The sequence below is a fragment of the Engystomops pustulosus genome, chromosome 9 (genome assembly GCF_040894005.1).
Source record: "Engystomops pustulosus chromosome 9, aEngPut4.maternal, whole genome shotgun sequence".
In the NCBI taxonomy this organism is placed as follows: Eukaryota; Metazoa; Chordata; class Amphibia; order Anura; family Leptodactylidae; genus Engystomops; species Engystomops pustulosus.
This window is the reverse complement of record NC_092419.1, coordinates 91,275,669-91,298,502: the sequence shown is the minus strand read 5'-3', so window position 1 is coordinate 91,298,502 and position 22,834 is coordinate 91,275,669. Positions and strand designations below refer to the sequence as shown.

The 22,834-nt window shown below is 40.9% G+C and overlaps 1 protein-coding gene across 4 annotated transcripts in view; it reads left to right on the top strand.

Annotated features, from left to right (window-relative positions):
• DENND1A (DENN domain containing 1A) overlaps nucleotides 1-22,834 on the top strand; it is a 458,345-nt gene that overhangs the window by 17,219 nt on the left and 418,292 nt on the right. For all 4 annotated transcript variants that reach the window (XM_072125842.1, XM_072125843.1, XM_072125844.1 and 1 more), the window contains exon 2: nucleotides 290-360. In XM_072125842.1, coding sequence (XP_071981943.1) covers nucleotides 290-360 — 71 coding nt within the window. The remainder of the gene's footprint in view (nucleotides 1-289; nucleotides 361-22,834) is intronic.

Sequence of the window (22,834 nt, the reverse complement as noted above, 5' to 3'; positions counted from 1 at the left end):
CGCTATATAAATAAAGGAATATTATCATTTCTTTCTTGTCCATAATGGCCTTTTATTGCTTAGTTTTGTCCGTAGATTAGACTTTACAGCTGACCACACACATTGGATGTGTGTGGGGCAAACCTAATGTTGTACTCCCTTTTGTCTATCGTGCACATGTACGCGCTCGGTCAGGTGTGCATGACCATTAAGCACATGAACTACTGAAATTTTTCGTTTGAGGATTTAATCCTTAAAAAAAAATTGATCTCTTGCTTTTGTGTTTAAAACCAAAATGATTCTTTTTCAGGCAAAACCCGGAGAACACATTTGAAGTTTATGTGGAAGTCAGTCGTCCTGGAGAAAATGCACCGAAACAAGGTATTTGCCTTATTCTCTTGTCGCGTTCATTCCTTGCTTGTTGACATTCTGGTTAAACTGTTATTGTAAGGGAAATTGGTGGAAAATCACCCGAGTTTGGGAGGACGTACGAACGATGCGCACCCTGCGGAGAACCTTTCATGGAGCTTGAAGTTACTATTAATGCACAAGTCCCCGAGGAATATAAGTGATGTAACCCTTATACCGCCACGTTCTTTCATAGCTCGCACATCCACTATGTGAACTCGCCAAGGTAAAACTACACGTGAGATAGTTGCTGCAGACCGTCTCCATCCCAGACAGGCTGCGGTTTTCTGTAGGCAGGTAAGGTCTGAGCTTCCTATCTTTTAGATGTTGAAGTGTGGAGGCTCTTGAGAGACACAATTAATGATGTTATGCAGACTGGATGTGGCCCTCTGGGTTTAATGGAGGACCGTGGGGAGAATTGGGCAGGAGAAGCCTCCCTGCTCCGCTAAGCAGCCGTAATAGACAAAGTGCCCTCAGGTACCGTAGCTTCACCCTGCTTCCACACTTCTGAACAATGCTTGTGCCATTATCCTTCTTTAAGATCCTGTGGCTGTGGCATGTTGAGGTTTTCAACAATGCCGTTACTTTTACTTTTAATCTTGCACACTCGTCCCTCTAAAATATACAGTGTTTGCTGAATGGCTGATACATGATGTTATAGATCTGCCATTCTTAGCTTACCTGTCCCCCCCCCCCCCCCCGTTTTTGAAGCTTCCCGGTCGATAACCTTTCGTACGTTCTCTTAGATCACTTATTCATCCCTCTGAGATGCTTACATCCTTGTATCTTTTACCTTTTTACTTACTTCCAGTCATTTCCTTAAACTGTTTCCAAAAATATGATCAACTCTGATCCAGTATTGAAAAGATTTCAAATCGCCAAATTAAAGGATTCAAATAATTGTATTCGTACCGCAATGATGACAACCTTAATCCAGCCTTTGTATCTCAGTGGTGTGGTTACGGGGGTTTACCCACGGCCGATGTTGGTTTTCCCAGTTTTTAATATTATGGCAAATTTTAGTAATAAGATGTTTCTAGATGAGAATAACGTAGTGCTGATTGAGAAGGCAAGAGAGAATACAAGGCGCTCGGAGTAGTTTTACCTGGTAAAATTTGTAGTCGATCCTCTTAAAATGGTGGGAAGAAGCTTACCAGATGTGTTTGTGCTACAGTCAGGCACATTTCTAGTTACAGCCTTATTTGGGTACCGTTAGGTAATGCCTTCAAAATTGGACAGGTCACAGTAGCCAGACTGGTTTGGATCGTACTGGGAAGAGGGTTTTTTTTTTGTGCCCAGCCAACCCTCTACTCATGAGAGCCAAGGTGGACGCTTCTGCCATTCTGTTGCACTGATTGTTGGAGGTCTCCACACCCAGACATTCATCTTTGACTATCGGTGTGCGTCGGTAACAAAAAAAAAATAAACCTCTTCCTTCCCATTAATGCCGATTGACATGGCATATAGCCTCCTCCTATATGTAATAAACCTGTTGTTCCATAAAACTTTAATCGGTCATCACTAGAATTCAGTTGCTTTGATTGGTCACGGTCTGGCTGTGGAGACATCCCTGGATTAGTGCAACAGAATGGCAGAAGCATCCAGCTTGCCTCTCGTGAGTAGAGCTTTGGCTGGACCTATAGAAAATCTGTTTATCGAGAACTTCACCTATTCTGAATGGTGGGGACAGTGTGCAGCTGAATCTTTCTGACACTTTGCTTCCGAGACATTTGCAGGTCCTGGCATCAGGATCCTATGTCAATGATGAAATGTTTGGAATTCTACTTACCACACAAAGACTACTCGAGACTAACGGTCTTAAAACATTATGATGATAAAAGGTCCCAATAATGAAAACATTAAGACTGGTATGTCCTTGTTGAAGTGGGGTTGAGGAGCCTGAAGAAGATCTGTGGGTCATGGAGCAGACGCTTCAGGTCTCTTTGATCTGTGATGGAAATTTACTCTTGGAGTCTGGAATTGAAACAAAACCATGGTTAGGGGAAATAATGAAGATGTCAACACACTAGAAAATTAGTATTGAGCAGAAGGGCTTTTACTCTTTTATTTTCTACATTCTGTGAAGTGATGTGATCTACTTTCACATGGTGGCCAGTCCATTGTCTTATAGCCTTATCATTTCCTGAGTGTTTTCACCACACCATCTTGGGGAGTGGCTGTTGAATAATTGGTATTTAGTATCATAGACAAGGAGATATGAGTACTTGAAGGTAAAGGGGCAGACCCCCACCTCCTTAATGATACTTCCTTTTGATGAAATCGGATGGACAAGACAATTGGAAGTTGATGGAGTTCTGCATTACGGCCCATGTCAAACTGGCCACGAAGGAGTTATTACAACCCCACCATTCATAGAGTGTTGAGGATTAGGGAAGGGAAATGCAGCTTATGTGTCAAGACAAAGCTTGTAAAAGGTTCTTTCACAAACTCTACTGCACGTTTTCTCCATTCCCTCCAAAACATCCTGCTTTGTTAAAATAAGAGATGAATCTCTTGCACTGAAATCTATTAACTCCGGAGCAGTTCATCATTGTTTGAGGGCAAAGGACCCTATTAGCATCTGAAAGACCTGCGCTTCCCAGAATTTTGTTCCTACAGGAGTCTGGGAGCGGTTGAAGTACTTCCGTCTTTACTCTAGTAGTTGGTTTGTGTGCATGGCTTATTGAAGATCACAGTCATTGGCCACAGCTAATTCTTTTGTTTGGCATTTTCACTATTATTACATTTGGCAGGGAGGTTGTATCACATGCAATATTAGCTTGTTGTTTAAGGTGATCTTAAGTAGCCTTAATTCAGTCAGCTAGGTTTTCACTTTATACTTATGATGTAATCGAGTTTATTTGCTTTTACTCAATACTAGGAGTTTATGCCATCAACCAACTATGAGGTGCTAGATGTTACAACTAGTAGCAAATGTTCTTGACTTAAATGCATCTACTACCTCGATGAAAGACTGTATTCAAATGAACCTGAAGGGCTCCAGGCTTCATTAACATCTATGGAGCCCCCCAGTCTCATTTGCATACAGTCCTTCATACTGTTGGGGGGGGGTCTTCATAGACGTTGCCAAATATCACGGTGACTCAGTTTCCTCATAGTGTGGTCTTTCTGGGTCACGTCTCATCCAGGGTTAGATGTGCATAGAATTTCGATTTGTTTGTTCTGGTTTCTTCACACACTCCCAAAAGTGTAACTATAGGTTAATTTGGAGATTAGAGTATTAGCCCTGAAGGCGGTAGATGGAAATGATCACTCTCTACACCGCTGAAACATCTTTATGCATTATAGAAATAAAAATTCCTTCTTCAGATGTCCATAAGCTTGATCAAAGTAAGGGTAGTTTTACAGTGTCACATTTTCCCCTAGTAAAACAGACTGACCAGGGATGAAGCAAGTTTCTTGGTGCTCCATCATTGGTACAGTGTGAAATCAAATGATTGTAAGTGTGATTGTCAACATACATTCGTTTGTATGGTCAACCAACCAATGGTGGTTTGCTTCTAGTGGGCATATTTACCAATGGTTTAGAATGTATGTAAGCGTAAGCTTAGAACACACTGTAATCTCAATAATGTTTCGGTGCTGCTATTCTGCAGGGAAGCAGGGACTCTTTTCGTCATATACCACTGCAATGCTTTGAGTCCTGCCCTGATACTTGCTCAGTTAAATCTGGTTACTGCACAGTCTGTGATTCCTAGATTTAGGTCTAGCCTAAAGGGATACACCGTGTACAAAGGATTCAAAGACTACCTGTCATACAGATGAACCTACTCAAAATAAAGACTTAATTTAAAACTATGATTAAAAAGCTTTGCCCTTATTCCTAAATGGTTCCTGTTTCATGGATGCAATGTACCAAAAATCAGTTGGTAAACTCATATGCAACTGACCTGATGTGAATCGTAACATATTAGAATTTACTTGCATTGCCCTGCCTCCTTGTTCCTAAGAGAAAGTGAGCTATGTTACATTATTGGGCACTTAATATCATGTGACCAGGATGACGTCATCAAAGTTGCTGTTACATTTGCATCGTCTATCCCATGTATGTATCTGATCACATGAAATGGCAGCAGCCTCCATGGAGGAAGGGGAGGTGTAGCAGTCTGCTGTGATTTCATGTAAAATGTAACAAATGTAACAGGACCTTTGAAGATATCATCCTGGTCATGAGACATGCTAAGAAGAGGCATGGAACATGGTGAGGAGTAGATGGGAAGTGTCAGCTGAGCAGGACAAGCCCCCTCTAATTCCAGGTAATATAAGATATAAAAGAAGCGTGTCAACAAGTTAAAAGGGCTCTATGGGAACCTTTCTCTAGCTGTATTTGTGAAAATGTGGTGACAGGTTCCCTTTTATTGTACTGTTTAGGGACTATGTATGCAAAATAGCTGGGCATTTTTAATCATTTTACTATCATGGTGAATTTGAACTAAAATTTTATTGAAGATTTTAGTGGAACTATATATTATAACTAAAAATATTAGTTGTATAAGTGTAAGTATTTTAGTTTTGTCAAAATCTGAAAGCACTGGAAAAACTAGTGTCTTCATAATTGCATTCTCTGGATGCCCAATCTTATATATGGCTTAGATCTCCTTATACAGGCAGTTCCCAGGTTATGTACAGAATAGGTTCTTATGTTGAATTTGGAAGTATTTATAACTCCAGCCAAAATTTATTTGATATCCCTATGGATTTGATCCTAAAGGATTTAGAAAATTTTGGGTTACTTTGGGAACAAGGATTACTTCATTGCATGCACCTTAGACTCTTGACAGTTGTGACCTACCTGCTGGTGAAGCTCTACGGATGTTGTCAATGTATTCCACAACGATCCGGAACAATGTCGAGACTCTGGCGATTTATGAACTTTCTCTCCCTACAGGGATCCTCCCAGAAAGAATTTTTTTTTTTTGTTGTTGTGACATGAATGAACACCGGTAGTGGTCAATATGGACAAAGATTTCACCAAGTGTTGTTGGGGACATGTGGCCGGGGTGGGTTGGTCCATGTTCTGCTCCTCTAAATGCGTTGGACGTGTCACGATGAAAGAATCCATGCGCTACAATTCCCCTTTGCGTCTTCATAAGGGAACCCCGCTTTTGTGTGGATTTATCTTCTCCCTTTCTTCTTTCCATGCCTGACATCCTCATCAAGTTCACAGTAGGCTTGCTTTGTTTGCTTTATGTTCAACGCTTGATAAGATTTTTTTTTTTTTTTTTATATTATTCTATGCCCCATTGTTTTTTTTCTTTTTTTTTTTTTTCTCTGAAGCAAGGACAAGACTTGCCAGAGTCTGGTGACGGTTTTGTAAAGCCACAATACGGTCATTGTCTACCGGTGAATAATTGTGGCTGCTTTTTGTGCTACCAGAACTAAGGCATTGGCTGTGAACGAATTCCTTCTTAGCGTGAAAGGGGACTAATCCATGTAAATACAGAAGAAAAATAAAGCCATACAGAAAAAGGGAAAGACTGCTAAGCAGGAGGGCAGAGGTCAGCAATTTAACCTTTAACCTAACAAATAAGAAGCATGAATTGGTTTACAAAAGGGAGCTTCTGTGATCTGTCAGTATTTCTATTGAGGGCATGGCAAGAAGGGGCGACTGACAGGCACTGCCTTTTAACTGCAAGGAAAACTTAGCAGTTGGTTTATCTCTGCCGAGGGGTACGGCCTAAATTTAGTGGTCTGTCCTTGGTTCCGCTTCAAATCATCTGTAAATGCAATTCATGGTAAACTGTGCCTACAAGCAAAGGCAAAAGAAAAAGTTTTAGATCATTGTGAGTATTAGGCAAACGATATACAATGCCACAACGGAAGAAAATGTATTAAAAAAAATTCAGCAAAAATGCCAAACTTGATTTCCGTTCTTTCGACCTGCAGATTTTCACATTCAAATTAACTCGCTGATAGTTGTGTAATGCACACGTCCAATGCCCTTTGTGGTCAATGGATTTGATCTGTGAAAATCACATGATACCCTGCCTGTGGGTCAACCGTTGAGTAAGGCCCCTTTCACACTTGCGTTTTTCACGCGCGTTTTCTGCGCGTGCTTTTGACGTGCAGAACTTGCATTGCACTCTGACCCATTGTAATCAATGGGTCTTTTCAGACTTGCATTTTTCTTCACGCACACATGACATGCTCTACTTTTGCAAGTCACGCGCGTGAAAAACGCACCATACAAGTCTATGGAGACGCATCAAAAACGCATTGCACTCTGAGACACTTGCAAGTGCAATGCGTTTTTCACGCATCAATTGCCATAGAAAAGATAGAGATCAGTCCTGAGTCCATTTCATGCGCATTTTCTGCGCGTGAAAAACGCATTGAAATTGCATTGAAAACGCGCGTGAAAAACTGAGACACTGAATAATCTCTGACTGAAAACTGATTGCACTCTGATGCAAAATGTGCGTTTTTCACTGACCAAACCCTGATCGCACCCTGATCAGACTCTGACGTGATCTGCAACGCAAGTGTGGAAGGGGCCTAAAAGGTTCGACCCTATTGTGGTCAAGTTTTCATGTACTTGTTTCAAAGCGGCAACTCAGAGCTGTAATCGTGAAAATCGTTCATTGACAAGATCCCCAAATCTGTGTCACTCTGATTCCATCAAGAAATTTCTCATTAGGAAATGCCCAGCTGACAATTTTATTCAGTGCTGGCGTTTTTTATTTTGGCTCATTTTTGAACCCATTTTGGCTTATGGACACATACATATTGGTTTTCTCTACATGGCTACAGTGATTTTTAACTGATGCCTTACTGAACCATTCCTTTTAATGAGCTTTCTCAAACTTCAGTTTGTGTTTACTGACCACATTGGTGGGAATAAAAAACTGGACAGGTTCTAAATTGACCACCGATCAGTGCAAAATAAAACACTGAAGTGTGAAAAAGTCCATTGAAAAGAATGGTTCAGTAAGGCATCCGTGAAAAATGAGTGAAGCCAGATAAAGAAAACCAATCTGTATGTTTCCATAGGCCAAAATGGATTCGGTAAAATCACTGAAAAAAAAAGGCAATGTGAAACCACGAACTCTGTGCCGCTATAAATCCATCATTGACAACACCCAGCTGACAATTTAATCCGTGCTGGCAATCAACTTGCCATTAAAAATCATCAGTTTCCTCTATTAACATGAAAATTTAATCAGCCTAACTTGCTGATTGGTGGGGGTCTCAGTGATCATGAGAACAGGGGGTTTCGACAGGGTCCGAGGTGCGATTTCCCCCCCCCCCCCCGATCAGCAAGCTAGGCCCCATCCAATTTGTTTGGTGGGAAAACCCCTTTAAGTGAAAAATTGTATTCCCCCTTGAAATAAGTATTATTTCCTCTTTATCTTTGTTATACTGTTGCTCCTCAAAGTTTTGTAATACATTGGCAAATGGGTGTTAGAATTGCCAAAGACCTGTGTGTTCTTGCTGATGGTGCCACTTATGATTGGACAGTTTTAGGCCTTATTCACGCAGCCATGTGCTCGCCTGGACTGGATCCCGGGTAGAACACACGACCAGGTGGAGAAATGACAGGGAGTGAGCGCTCATCACCCCAAGTGGCTGCACTGCAAATCCGCCCAAATATTGGTCATATGCTATGTTTTGTGGCACGGGTCCCCAACTTGGTTACGGTGCAGTGAGAACTTATATTGTGGCCGTGGGATTAAGGTGTTAGACTGTGGAAAATGCCTCTAACTGGTAGTAACGCCCATTTGCCCATTTCACAGAGGTAAAACACAGGACAGACTGCTATTACTAGCTCACCTAACTTTTCAACATACTTCACGTAAATCACTAGTCTGTTGCACGTACATGAGAGGTAACACTATGTGGAATAGCTACGGATAGTGTTACTTATCTTATACATGCAACAGACTTTAGTGAAGTTTGTTGAAAATATAACACATGTTCAACATTTTTAGCAGTCTCCACCTATGAAGCTTCTGCTACTATATACTTTGCTCTGCACTACACATGGAGGACCCCTTATACTAAGAATATTTTATATGACATTTTGGAGAACTTGTGAGCAGTACTTGGGGTGAAAGAGAGACATTAATGCAACATAAAGTTACATTTCAGAGAGAAAGTCAGTTTAGAAGATGGAAAAAGAAACTTTTAGTTTTCTTTTGTATCTTATTAACATTACAATTGGGTAATGTTGAAACAAAAGTGACAATTAGAGCGGCCGTAGGCTCCTTTGATAGACTGTCCAGAGAGCTGAGCGGAGATCCCTGATGATCCTATTCAATCTACTCATCTAGGGCTTTCAGGTAATTAACCAAGATGATCTCCTGTAGGCAGATGTTTGCAAGCATTCAGCGTATCCAAGGGCAAATATTGATGTCTAGTTTTACTTGCTGCCGCTTTACGAGAAGGGGATGTGATAAAAGGATGTTTCTTAGTCCTTTCAGTGGGTTAAGACTTGGAGCAGAGTCAGAGGTTTCCATAAGCCCTGCCAGTATGGAAATGTCACCATTCCCCAAGCTTTGGAGTAGACTTTTATTTCATTCTTCCATTGTTTTGAGATGCAGCACGAAGCATGCGAAAGAGAAGCTCAGAAAATAGTCATCAATTCCAACTCTACACGTTATAAATCCACTGCTGAAATGTCTACTTAGCCCTTCGATGCTGTGTTAAATGGCAAGAAGGATGTTGGCGTTTCCCTTCTGTGATTAGACACATGAAATAATGTAATTTTTTTACAACGCTGCTCACCCCTGCCCCTCTCCATAGAGTAACATGGGGTCTGGCTATGTATTCCGTCGAAAGATGGGACATGTCCTATCTTTCTACGGGCTACGGAACGGTACTGCGCGTGTGCTGCACCGTACCGCTCCTGTACGGTGCCGTGAGGCCATTGAAGTGTATGGGGGACATATTTATGTCCCACATACGTTCGTGTGATTGTAGCCTAAATGTAATGTAGAACGTAAATCAAGATAGACACTTGACTGAAAATTCATCCACATGAGCATAAGTCTGTGAGAGATTCTCTCTCTTCACTGCATAAGTGGACTTCATACGACCATAAACATTAAATGGCTACCACCCTTCTTCCCCCATAGAGAGATACACTTGGCTGCACATCCATGTGTTCTGCATTAAGAAAGGGGGAATAAGCCATTAGTAACCACCCCTGCCTTCAACTATCAGGAAATCTACTAGCAGGGTCAAGGATTGTAATCTATGCACACCTACATGCTGGTGTGTGTCCCTTTGGCAGGATCTGCTCTATGTTTAGTTTCTTATGCCCTTGTTTTATTATGAAAATGGGTTTTAAAAATTATGCAAATTAACATTTCTCAACTATGGAGCCTGAAGTCCCTAAGGCTCATTTGCATAATTGTTAAAGCCGTAGATCGCGATAACGCCTCTACAAGTGTCATAGACACTGACTTATTCCCCCAGAAAAACCCACCATGCATGTAAATATGCTTGGTGGTTTTCTGCCAGCTGGGTGCTTGGCTGCCGGAGATTTCAGCGCAGAATCGCAGCTTACGGCCTCACCTCTTGGCAGCACAAACAATACAGTGCCGCTCCTCTCCTCCCCTGCCGAGCCATCTTGCGGCTACGATGGAAAGTTGTGACCGTAGCTCAGGTCACATGACGTTCTACATCGGCCGTGGGCTGGAGCAGTGAGTAGCTCCACCCATCCCCATGGCTATGTGCGATCGTGCAAACATAGCTATGAACAAGATTGAGCTGTCTATGTGAAAGCCCAATCCTGTACTGAGACAGCCCCTGTAGTCACAGCAGCCCCTGTATACAGTGAGAGGCTGCAGGGAAGGTGCAATGTTCTTCCTCTCTGCAAGACTCTGTATACACATCACTGATAATAGTGACCCAATGGACTGTTACCATTAGATCACTGTTATCTGTGTTCTATATGTAAAATTAGCAGGGAACACGTGTGCCTGTAAAATAAATGTTAGCAGTGTCAGCCCTGGACCACTCTGTATGGGTTATGGGCATCGACCATTTTCTTCTATAAATAGACGTCTATAATAATAATCATCATATTTGTATAACGCCATCATATTCCGTTGCTCTTTACATATCATAGGGGGTATTTACAAATAAAATAAGATAGTACAGAGTATATGTTCATAAGGAACAATAGTCTATTAACACTATATAAGACTTGGAGTTATGTATTTGTATTACTGAAAATTTCATACTCCTCCGTTGCTCCTCAAAAATGGTATAAAGCAACCTTCTGGAATAATGTTAGTCTGACCTCTGGTTAAATCTGTTGTTTTTTTTTTTTTTTTTTTGTAAAAGTGCATGAGGAGCTAAAATAAGAGCAGATCCTAACAGAGGGGACACACTAGCATGTTGGTGTGCTTGGTTTATAATCCTAGATCCTGGTTGTAGGTTTCCTTTAAGAAAATTAGAATGAGGGTGTGTTGAAATCCACTATGCCTACCCTTCTTTTACTTGACATGTGCCATCACATTTTACTTAAATTTTTTCTTTTACTTATATGAAAATAATTTCCCATAAATGTAGCTGTGTTATGCCTTAGTAACAAGATTGTTGTCCTTGGATACGACCACAGCTGCTGGAGTGATTGCCCAAAGTAACAAAGTTGCCAAAAGTTTTTGCATATAATAATAATTATTATAATTTATTATTTATAGCGCCTACAGATTACGCAGCGCTGCACAAAACTTCCCGAAATAAGTCTCATGTCTTCATTTTTTTTTAACCTCAAATTGTAGAAATGTTTAGGAATGGCAGTTAGAGTATTTTTCGGACTATAAGGCACACCATCAATAAATGCCTGTTAAAATGTCTAGGTTCATATATAAGGTGCACTGGACTATAAGGCGCACTTGATTATAAGGATGAATGACCAGCAGGTGGCAGACCTGTGCACAGTTCAAGGCAGCTGTTGTCTGTAAGTACGGTTTATATATAAGGCGCACTGGACTAACTTACCAAAAAATACGGTAAGTTAAATGTAAATGTCCAGATGTGAAGACTCCTTTAATATAATTGGCCACTCCCACCAGAATTGGTAGTTTCCTTCATATTATTTGAAACTTCTGAAGTGACATGTAATTTATTTGTATGAAGTCACAGAGGCGGAGATATACAAATTGAAGTCAGGCTCTCCCAGTCCTGGGACACACTGAACATTTTAAGAGAGCTTTCCAGTATTGTCTCGGGATACAGGGTTGTTAATCGCAGTAGAGGGAGCATCCTGAGCTCTCCGCCTCTGGGACTTTATACAGCTCATTTGCATATTACTTCAAATTTGTGTTTCTGCATGATGTTGTTTTTCTCTGCAGAGTAATTTTGGAGGGTTCAGGACCACAAAAACAGATTCATAACTTTTAGTTTAAGGCTGCAGTAAAATAAAATTTAGATGTGTTTAGGAGGACACATGGGGCGGCATTTGTCACCCACATCAAATATGACAAATAAGTACAGCTGCTTCTCTCTGCCTGGCAGCTGGCACCAAATTTTTTTTTTGGGTACATCTTGAATGCATTGATTCACATAACATATTATATTATTTGTAATGTGACACATCTGCAATGTGTTTATTCTTGCTAATTATTCTTAATCCGTTACGATTGTACTTATAATTTATACCATATTTACACTTATTTTAGCCAAACGGTTACAAAACAAAGACGACAAACTTAAAGAGCAAAACTTTTTCAAAGGTGATTCTTTACTGATTTAGGGGTAGTTTTCAATGTCTCTCTCGTTCCACCCATCCTCAAGGAATCAGTTTTATTATTTATGCATCTCTATTTGTCAGATGGGTGGAGCCAGCCTGTATGCTCTCGCTCAGTACCTCCTATTTGACAGTTGAAAGCTGTATTGACATGTTGGGTACTTAAAACTACCCTGAAACTTTGACAATTAGATTCTCTGTTGTCAGATGGGTGGCCCTGGGCTGGAGGAGCTTGTCCCTTTTGTTCTGAATATATTGACTTAATTAGTAGAGAATGGGTGGAATAATACTTAGACTTTGAAAACAGATGAAGTCCTCACTCTCTCCTATTCATAAATAATTGTGAATTCTTTATTGGTCTGTGGTGATGCTTATCTGACGCGTTTCAGACCCGTCGGTCTTTAGTCATAGATCTTTAGTCTTAGTTCTTTAGTGAGCTATGACTAAAGACCGACGTGTCTGAAACGCATCAGATAAGCGTCTCCACTTTATGAATGTGTACAAGTTTGTAACTGCTGTTCTTACCAATAAAGGATTCACAATTATTTATGAAGAAGTGAGTGTTGAACTCATCTGTTTTCAAAGTCTGTGTTACCTGGGAAAAGAAAGGCGTTCCTGGTGGGTGTGGGTGTGTTATACATACAATTGGCTGGAATAATACCTAATAAAGAGTGTTAAGAGGTGATAAAGTTGCAGGAATACCACTGGTACAATAGGGCACTATAGAGGTTTCCCAGTGTTCAAGAGCAGCATCTGAATTGAGAAGGGACACGTGCTATAAGGCATAACAATATGATTGGTTTGGTTCGGCTGATGGGACCCCAACCAGTCATGAAAACAAACACCCACATATCACTTGAAGGGGGACCCCATTCTGACTAATTGCATAAAGCAGGAAGCTTGGCATTGGTCCTGAAGGTCCATTTAAAACTATGGGAGAATCTGCAATTGTCAAACACAATACTCTTAAGCAGCTAATCAGAGTGCAAGAGAGATAGGTGAACGCTGATCTTTGTAATTTCCAACGGTGTTGAATATGTCAGGAGGCATGCTAGACCTGCTGCTTCATTCAGTTAGTGAGAACGAGACCCTCATTCCTGTGATCGGTAAAGATTCCGGCAGTTGGACCCCCACTGATCCGATTATGATCCACTATCCTCTACAATTTTTTTTTAAATTTTCTATTCCAGGTGTAATGGCCAATAACACTGCTGGCTCTGTGCATCTCAGTTCGGCCAGTCTGCTCTGAGTCGCATGTTTTAGTAGTCTACTGGATGATTACTACAACGACCACTCAGAGGTAAGGACTGTGAGGTCCTGGTGCTAGAGACTACAGGGCAGGTCAGAGCTGTTGGTGTTTGGCTTGGCCCTACCCAGTAAGGCTACATTTACACAATGTATGCCCGCCGTACATCGCCGCTGCCCCTCTCCATAGGAATATGCGGCACACGGCGCCGTATCACGTAGAAAGATAGAACATGTCCTATCGTTCTTTGGGCTACGGTACCGTGTGCTGCTCCGTACCGCTGCCGTACAAGGCCGTGAGCCCATAGAAGTGTATGGGGGATGTCAGCCGTATATATGTCCCCCATACATTTGTGTGAATGTAGCCTGAAGCTGTGGTTTTGTTTATGGTGTATTTGCTACATTGTTGGAGCACATTGTTGTTGTATGTCCTTGAAGTGTACAGATGCTACTGATTTGTACATAGTTCGTTAGGTTGAATATCGCTTGATTTTTATGCAATTTTTCTTATAATATTGATCATATTTCTTCGAGCGTCTGTGTAAAGTTTATTTTATAGATTTCCTAAGTGATCCCGGAGAGCTGGCAGGAGGCTGGAGCTGATAGATTGCGTATCTCGGGATGTTTGTGCGGAGTATGGTGTGAAATGAACTGGAGGAGCGGCTCAGTCAAGGTGTTCTCATTTCCATTTGCACTCATTAGTCCTGCCCAAGGAGTGTTAAAACGTATGAACCTGCAGAGTACTAGTGGAATCAATCACTTCATGGCAATCAGATCCGGTGCCTCGTACTTTTTGTGCTGTTTTGATCTTGGTTTCTTTTATACAAGAAATGAGCCCCCTTCAACCTGTACAATGAAACGGAATATATTTAATTTTCGGACTATAAGGCGCACCATCAATAAATGCCTGCTAAAAGTCTAGGTTCATATATAAGGCGCACGGGATTATAAGGCGCACCTGATTATAAGGATGAGTGACCAGCAGGTGGCAGACCTGTGCACAGTTCAAGGCAGCTGTTGTCTGTAAGTACGGTTCATATATAAGGCGCACTGGACTATAAGGCGCACCTTTGATTTCTGAGAAAATCAAAAGATTTTTTGTGCGCCTTATAGTCCGAAAAATACGGTAGATTGTGGAAAATAACTTTTTGATAAAGCTATCGTGATCTAGCTAGCATATCACTGATTTGGCCAATGGCTGGGCCAAGTTTGCATGTGTTTTTAATAGGGCAAGTGGAATTGGCCCATGCCAGACAGTACTTGCCAAGTCTTTTTTTTTTTTTTTTTTTTTTCAATGAGAACAGCTGGATTGCCTGATTTAGTTCCAACATCTTCTGTTAAAGGGATTTTCGGACAAGGGGACAACACAGGAAGCAAAGTCCTAGAGGACAGGATTTTACATCCTGTGTCCAAGCAGACCACTCATTTGATGAGACAGGCCCCATGACCTACTGGAACTTCAAATTGTGTAAAAGGCCCCAAACCAGAAGTACGTATCAAAGCTGCAACCAGGAGCTGGGGTGAGGATGTGCCCTGGACCCCTGGTAATTTTGGGAGCCCCGTCTTAAAATAAGATCCACTAATTGATGTTGTCATCATCCTTTTATACCAAGGAAGTGCCATTGTGAACCAGCCAGATTTCTCAGTTTCTCCTACAAATGAATGTTTCAACCCAAAGTGCAAGACTGGAAGAGTGAGGGTGAACTGGTGCGTGTCACCATTCCCAAGCATCAGGAGTTGGATCTCCATGATGTACATGCTTGTTTTTGGGATTTTGTTTTTTCCCCTTTTATTTTTTTTTATATATACAGGCAGTCCCGGGTTACACACAAGATAGGTTTATTATTACGTTGAATTTATATACAAGTCAGAACTGTAAATTTTATAATTGTAGCTCCAGGAAAAAAACTTTTTTGTACAACTGACAATTGGATTTTCGAATTGTTTTTGCTGTAATGGGACCAAGGATTATCAATAAAACTTAATTACAGACACTTTACCTCTGATCATTACAGTCTGGGACTATAGTAACATCCAGGGAGGTCACAGGGGGCAGAGTTCTGGCTATAACTAGGGGTTGTCGGGTGTCCTTGCATAGGGGACCACCTGTATATAATGACCTATAAGGGCTTATTCACACTGCCGTCTGCGGGGCCGTACATGCGGGCGCATGTACGTCCCCATAGACGGCAGTAGCGGCACGGCCGGGATCCGCTGCCACACACCGCAAAAAGATAGAGCATGCGCTGCTATTCTCTATGGAGAGAGGAAGGGGTCACCTCCTCCTCCTCTCCAGCACACGGCGGTATGCTTGCACGGCGGGCATACAGCGTGTGAATGTACCATTAGCTTGTGAGCAGGGCCCTCGCTCCTATTGTTCCATATGACTGTAGTTTCTCTGTCTTATTTTATTTGTATATGTTCCCCAGACTCTGTAAAACACTATGGAATATGATGGCGCTATATAAATAAAGATTATTATTATTAATGGGGACTGGTAAAGAGGACTTTTCACATGCCCCTCTTCTGGATGATCCTGTTTCAACCATTTGTGCTTGTAAAATGTTCTTCTTTCTGACCTGTGCTATACGTATTCTTTGCTTAGTGCACTTTATTATTGTCCTCTTGGTTCTGTAGAATCTATAGTCTGATACCCTATAAAATTCACTATTCAGGTGGTCCCCTACTTAAGGACACCCAACTTACAGACTACCCCTAGTTACAGTCGGACCCCTCGGCCCATTGTGACCTCTGGTGAAGTTCTTTGGATCTTACTTTACTCCCACGCTGCAATGATCAGCTGTAATGAAGCTTTATTTATAATCCTTGGTCCCATTAAAGCAAACAATTTTGAAAATCCAATTTCACTGGGACCAAATTTTTTTTTTGTCTGGATCTACAATTATAAAATATATAGTTTCGACTTGCATACAAATTCAACTTAAAAAACCTACGTATGGGACCTATTTTGTACGTGACCCGGGGACTGCCTGTATAGTGATATAGAGCTAAAAATTTAAATAAATGCATCCTTTTTCTAATACACTACAAGTTTCCATGTAGCACGGGCTCATCTTTCGCTGATTTTCGACCAGGCATTGTTTCTATTTTTTATTCACACTTTGCATCTTTGGTTTGATCCTGTTGCAGCGATTCTGCATGTTCACATCCCGGACTAGCAGTGTCGGGAGCAGGCAACGTTTATAATTCGTCCCACTTTTTTTTTTTTTTTTATATGCTTAGAAACTGTGACTTATAGGTGTGAATTCACAACCTTAGACTGAGCGGCTTGTGTGATGTCTGCAAATGGATGAAATGGTCACATTGCACTTTTTTTTTTTTTTTTTTTTTTTTTAGCCATTGGCATATATTGTAATTGTGTTTTATTTTTATTTTTTTATATATTCTTACTGCCGGTATTTGATTCCCCTTGGAGTATATTCTTGCTATAGTATGTTAAGCCACTCTGTGATGTATGATGATTAAATACTCCTACTTTATCGAAATGATGTCAATGCTGGGCTTCTGTGTACAATCAGAGAAGATGATGGTATATGATGGTGGTGGCGCATGGTGGTTTGGTAGGTACACCCCGTTTTTATTTTTGTCGCCCCCTTCCCTTGGGCCAATTTAAAAACCAGTTTAAATGACTTTTTAAATGACTGGCTGGAATAATTGTAACAAACTTCATGTAATTCTCTACCCTATAGTAGCTTTTCATCTTATTAATGGCCCAAGTTTATTCCTATACAGGCAGACCCCTACTTAACAACACCCTAGTTACAAACGGACCTCTGGATTTTGGTTATCTACTGTACTTTAGCCTTAGGCTACAATAAACAGCTATAACAGTTATCAAAGGTGTTTGAAATTAAGATTTGTTGTTAATCCTGGTTCTTATGTCAACCCAACATTTTTAAAATCCTATAGTCATATAGACACAAACACTTTTGCCTGGAGCTACAATTATAAAGTATAAAGTTCTGACTTGCATACAAATTCAACTTAAGAACAAACTTGCAGAACCTATCCTGTACGTAACCCGGGGAACGCCTGTATTGGTATTTCAGTGGTCGGCTATGTGAAGAAACTTGTGGTTGAACTTTACCTGGCAATATTTGGTCTGGTACTGCTCCAAATGACCTCCATTCTAATCAGCCTGTGCTCAAATACAGTCAATCAACAGGTCAAAATGAAGGGAACGGAGTGTGACTAGATCCAATAGCTTTTGCACACTCCCAAACCCCCCGAAATACACATGGTTGTGGGAAAAGTAGAGGATTGTTTTAAAGGGAACCTGTCAGCACAATATCCCCCGCCCTCAAAGCCCACCAACATTATCTTCTTATGTATTATACACATGCTCCAGAGATCCATCTATCATATTCATAGGTGTAAGCACCGGACCATTTTCCAGTGCACTCTCCGCTCCTTGACATGCCACGCCCACTTTTTGGGAAACCTGAATGCATGTTGGGAAACTGGTGCAAAGAATGTGCACACGTCAGTGCTTGATCACATAATTTACACAATTTCTTTTAGTAACATTTTTACTACGCTAGTTACATGTGCGGATCCATTCACACAGATATCGGAGTATGGCTAGCTCTGTCAGTGCCATGGAGATGAATAGAGCAGCAGGGTGCATATGTAATCGTTCATATCCTCTGTTTATTTGGGGTACAAGGGACCCCTTTTTTTGTGATCCACAGGGGCCCCACTACTGTGACCCTCACCGATCAACAAGTTATCCTGTAAATGGAGGCCAACTTGTTGTGACTGGACAACGCCTTTCAGCATTACATACTGATCAGAGGTAGAGCTATACATCTTTTTGTAGCCCCTTTGGCTCTGCCCTTCATGAATACAATCTAGAAGCTCCCTAACGTTTTGTACCTGAATATGAGTTTTCATCATTATGAAAAACCCTTTAAAAATGACCTGTGATTAACCTTTGACCTGGTCTGATGCTACAAAAGATTTCACATTCTAGAATTCATCTTAAAGGGGTATTCTCGTCTGGGCATTCACATTCAGTTTCAATAATCTTCCATATATAAACATTTCTTCAATTGGATGTTATTAAAAAAAATGTTCCTGTGTGAAGATGATTTCCTATAAACATAGTCGTGTTGTCCCTTAGAAACGAGATGGCTTCCTCGGTTACGACCACGTCACACTCTGGCAGTGGTGGCCAGACATGGGCTATAGAGCCCTGCCTGACCACCTGGATTCAGCGATCATTACCACAGGACGGCTGTGGGACATGTAGTAACCTCCAGACATTTTATATACAATAACCTTTTTATTTGTGCAATCTCTCAGGCAGAGGTGGTCGTATCCGAGGAAGCTATCTCGTTTCTAAGGGACAACATGACTACATTTATGAGAAATTATCATCACACAGGAACATTTTTTTAAATAACATCTAGAAAGAAGAAATGTGTATATATGGCAGATTTATCAAACTGAATGTGAATGCCCAGACGAGAATACCCCTTTAACCTCCGAGTTCTGCCTTTTATGCTGATTTAGATTTTGAGGTTTGTTTTCCCTGGACGATAACTTTAATGAAGATTCTTTTGCGAAAACTTTAAAGTGGTTCTCATTCATCTTGTAGTTACACAGTAGAATGTGCTAACAATTCCCCAAAGTTTCCCAAACCAGGCTTATTTTTACATTTTATCCTTTATTACACCTCTGATAACGTTAGGGGGTCTCTGCTGGATGTGTACCTTCAACCACAATTCAGATCGCAAATCACTCCCGTATTTAAGCGGCCGAAGCCAACGAACACATTTTTCGAGAAATGGAATTGTTTGTAAACAGTCATTTTCCTAATTCGCGAACGTCTCGGCCTTTTTCTCGGCTATCCCCCTGCCTTGCTTACAAGTTAAGCTTAACCAATTACTGCATATTCCTGTATAAGCAATCATGCATCATTATTTTCTATCACCCCCCCCCCGCCAGGCTCCGGCTTTTATTGTTGTTTGCATGAACATGGGCCGAGAGATCAAAGAGAGCAAGTTTTTGAGTTTGCAATCTAACTTGAACCTCCGTATAACATTGGGTATTGTCAGTAATTGTGTACAATGTAGTAAGGGACCTTCTATTGTGCCTTCAATTGGATACTTTGTATCGGGCTTTTGTGAAAGAATCGGCAGCGGCAAAGTTTGTACAAACAGATTTGAGAACTGAATTGCAACAAAACCGACCGCAGCGTCGCTATCGGCTCCTCTCGTTTGTTTTAACCTTTTTTAAACCGTCTAACAAACCTTCTACAAATTTTTTTTTTTTTTTTAACTAATAATCATGTGAAAACTTCTGGAAGGAGAAAAAAAAATCCCCCAAAAGAAATTTAATGAGAGGAAACAAAGAGACATCAAAGGGGTTTTCCCTGTGATTGTGGCGTTAGATGTATTGCCTGAATATAGGTTATACTTTTCATTATAATGCCGATTGCTCATTAGCCGCTCTTCCTAATGACGTTCTTTAGGATCCTCTTGCGCGGTATGTATTGCCTTTAAGGGAAGCCTTAAATAATCTGTTCAAATGTTTGTTTTTTCTCCTGTCGTGTCCTTGCTAGCCTTCATATTGAGGCAATGACATTATGGTTTATAACCCTAAGGAGAATAGGGAATAAATTATTGGATTATTTTAATAAGGACTCATTTACGGTAGATTTTTTTTTTTTTTTAATTTTGCTTTTAGGATCAACATTATAAAAAAGTTCAAGGTCTGAACAGCCGCGGCACGGGGTTTAAGTACTTGCTTTCTATTATTAATTTTGGATGCTCATACTTGATTATGTTGGATCTCTCCTCTTTTGGTATTTGCAACTTCCTATCTTCTTATTTAAAGGGCATCTTTAAAGGATGCAGGACTGTATGCAAATTAGACTGAGGGGCTCCAGTCTCCATTACCTGCTCTTTTTACTAACTGATCAGAATGACGTTAACAAACCCCAAACAAAAGTAGCGGAGCCTCATCAATCCCCCATTGCTCATGTTTTGGTCCTAGGACCTTGTTGGTCTCTACCTTCTGCTCGCTCTTGATACATGGAAAAGACTGCTATGCTGGTCTCTTCTTTCTATGTTTAAATCAATCATATTGTATGGTAATAGAGGTGACATTTGTCTGTCACTGATAGCACTGCACTATGACTAGATGACTGAGCGTAAACATAGTAAGGTTTTCGTTACATATTTTCTGTAGCTTACCAGTGAAAATATACATAGTCTGCGTTATTCCGCTCAGCTCCTTCTGCTCTATAACATGATGCCTGCAGATAGGGCACTATGTAAACTTGCTTAGCTCCTAATGCTCTATAACATGCTGCCTGCAGATAGGACACTATGTACAATCTTATCAGCTCCTCCTGCTCTATAACATGCTGCCTGCATGCTACATTTATTACATGTTTATAAGGACTGGTTCCCTTTAAATTGTGCATTGAGTCTGTGTGCTGCTGTTTTCTCTAGTCTATAAGAGGGTTAAGGTGTTATTTGCCAAACAGCTAGTTCATTAAAAACATTTTATAAGGAGAAAGAAACGTTCAGCACATTGCTGACCTTTGTGAAGACAAAATTCAGTGACTGGTCCAGTGCACAGTGTGTACCCCATGTATCTGTTAGCTTCTGATGGACCCTTAGGGATTAGGAACTACGGTTGCAGTAAGGTATTGAGTAGTTTACATATATGCACACTCATAAGGGGGGTTGGATTATTGAATCGCACAATTCTGTAAGTTTTGACATCTCCTGTGGCTCTGGAGCATAGAGTTTTTATAGCATATGAAAAACCTGTTTCTGCAGCAAACTTTTTGGGCAAGTAATTAGTAACAAGCGTTTCCGTGTGGAGGGTGTAGAAAACTCGGAGCAGGTCCTGTCCCCGCACGAGTTCGTGACCTGCGCCTTCCCATAGAAGCCAATCTTAACATGAAAAATATGGATGCCACACAGGCTTCATCCATGTACTGTCCGTATTTGCGGATCACTTGCTATACAAGTCATTTGACCCTTCAAGGGGTTGGGAGAAGTTAAGGACATCATTTATCATCAAAAACCGATGACCTATAAGTTACACACGGACTGTTTTTGTGGACTTGCGGTTAGGCACCAGGTAACACACTGATGACATACAGAACGCAGATTTGATGTATTTGCCGACAATGGCACAAGAAAGTTTAGGCTATCCCCCACCGCACCCCAATATCTTCCCTTTACATGTGCAGTGTAGCAGAGTAGATGATGGAGAAAGGTTTTTACCAGCTGTTGATGTTTTCTCTAAAGATGTATATAGAATAGGCTAGCAGCTGCAACCCCCCCCCCCCATAAAAAGAAAAACAAAAAAAACAAAACACCTCCACCTTTGACGTCTGGAGGGCCAATCATTGTTTAGGTCCTGAGCCATTGTGGCGGGCGCTAGGCAAATAAGCAACCCTTTCAGAAGTCACAGTATCTCAAGTGACATATTTCTTTCAGGGATACATTGCACCTTAACAATATCCTTATTGGTAACGAGGCATTCCAGACGTCCCCCGCTCCCAGTTTTCCATTCTTACTTTTTCAGCTTTGCTCTGTTTTTTTTTTTTTAAATTTCATTTTACTGTTTTGTTGCTCTATTCTCCAAATCTTATTCATCACGAGGAGAGAAAAAAAAAAATCCTCCTCTTTTGTGTAATCCATAAAGCCAGGTATTTTAAGGATATAGCTTACTAATGGTAAGAGCCATTTATGTTGTGGGTTATTGATTTTTAATTAATACTGCCTCGGCTTTTTCTCCTCTGACTGACCCGGTAACAGCTTGTGGCATTTTTTTTCCCTCCCTTCATTTCAGATTTTTCTCTTTTGTACTTCATACAATGTTATTTCTTCCTGACGTGAAAGCACCTCATACAGGTTAAATGCGCTAAAACACAAGTGTAACATTTGGTGCCGGGAAACCTTGATCTTTTGCCAAAGTATTTAAACAATTTAGTGTTTTGGTTTCTTAGCTCCAATCTGCTGCTCGAATTGCTTGCTAATTAATCCAGTTAATTCTTTGTAGACACACTGTATTCATTGCTTCCATCATTGAGGACTCTGATTTGTGTTTGAAGCCACCCTAAGTCCTCTTAGAAGGCTCTGTTGCCACAAGAGCTGGCAGATGTACATCAAGTGTTCCTCTGTTCAAACCTTTCCCCGTCGTCGGATATAGCATGACATAGGATGTAAATGAGGGTGGCTTCACTTTTGTGCAGGTGCATTCACTCCGTGTTGCTATTAATTATTTCGGCACGGAGCATGCCAAGGAGGTATTTACCATTTGAATTCAGAATTATGTTGTCAGATTTTCTCTGCTTTAGCAGGATTCCTGTTGCGATGGAAGATTAAAATTTTATTCAATATATGGCACATGGCAGCTTTTAAAGCAAACCTGTCGGATGTCTTATAGTCCCCCATCTGAGAGCAGTGTATGAGAAAGGGATAGGAGCCAAGTACT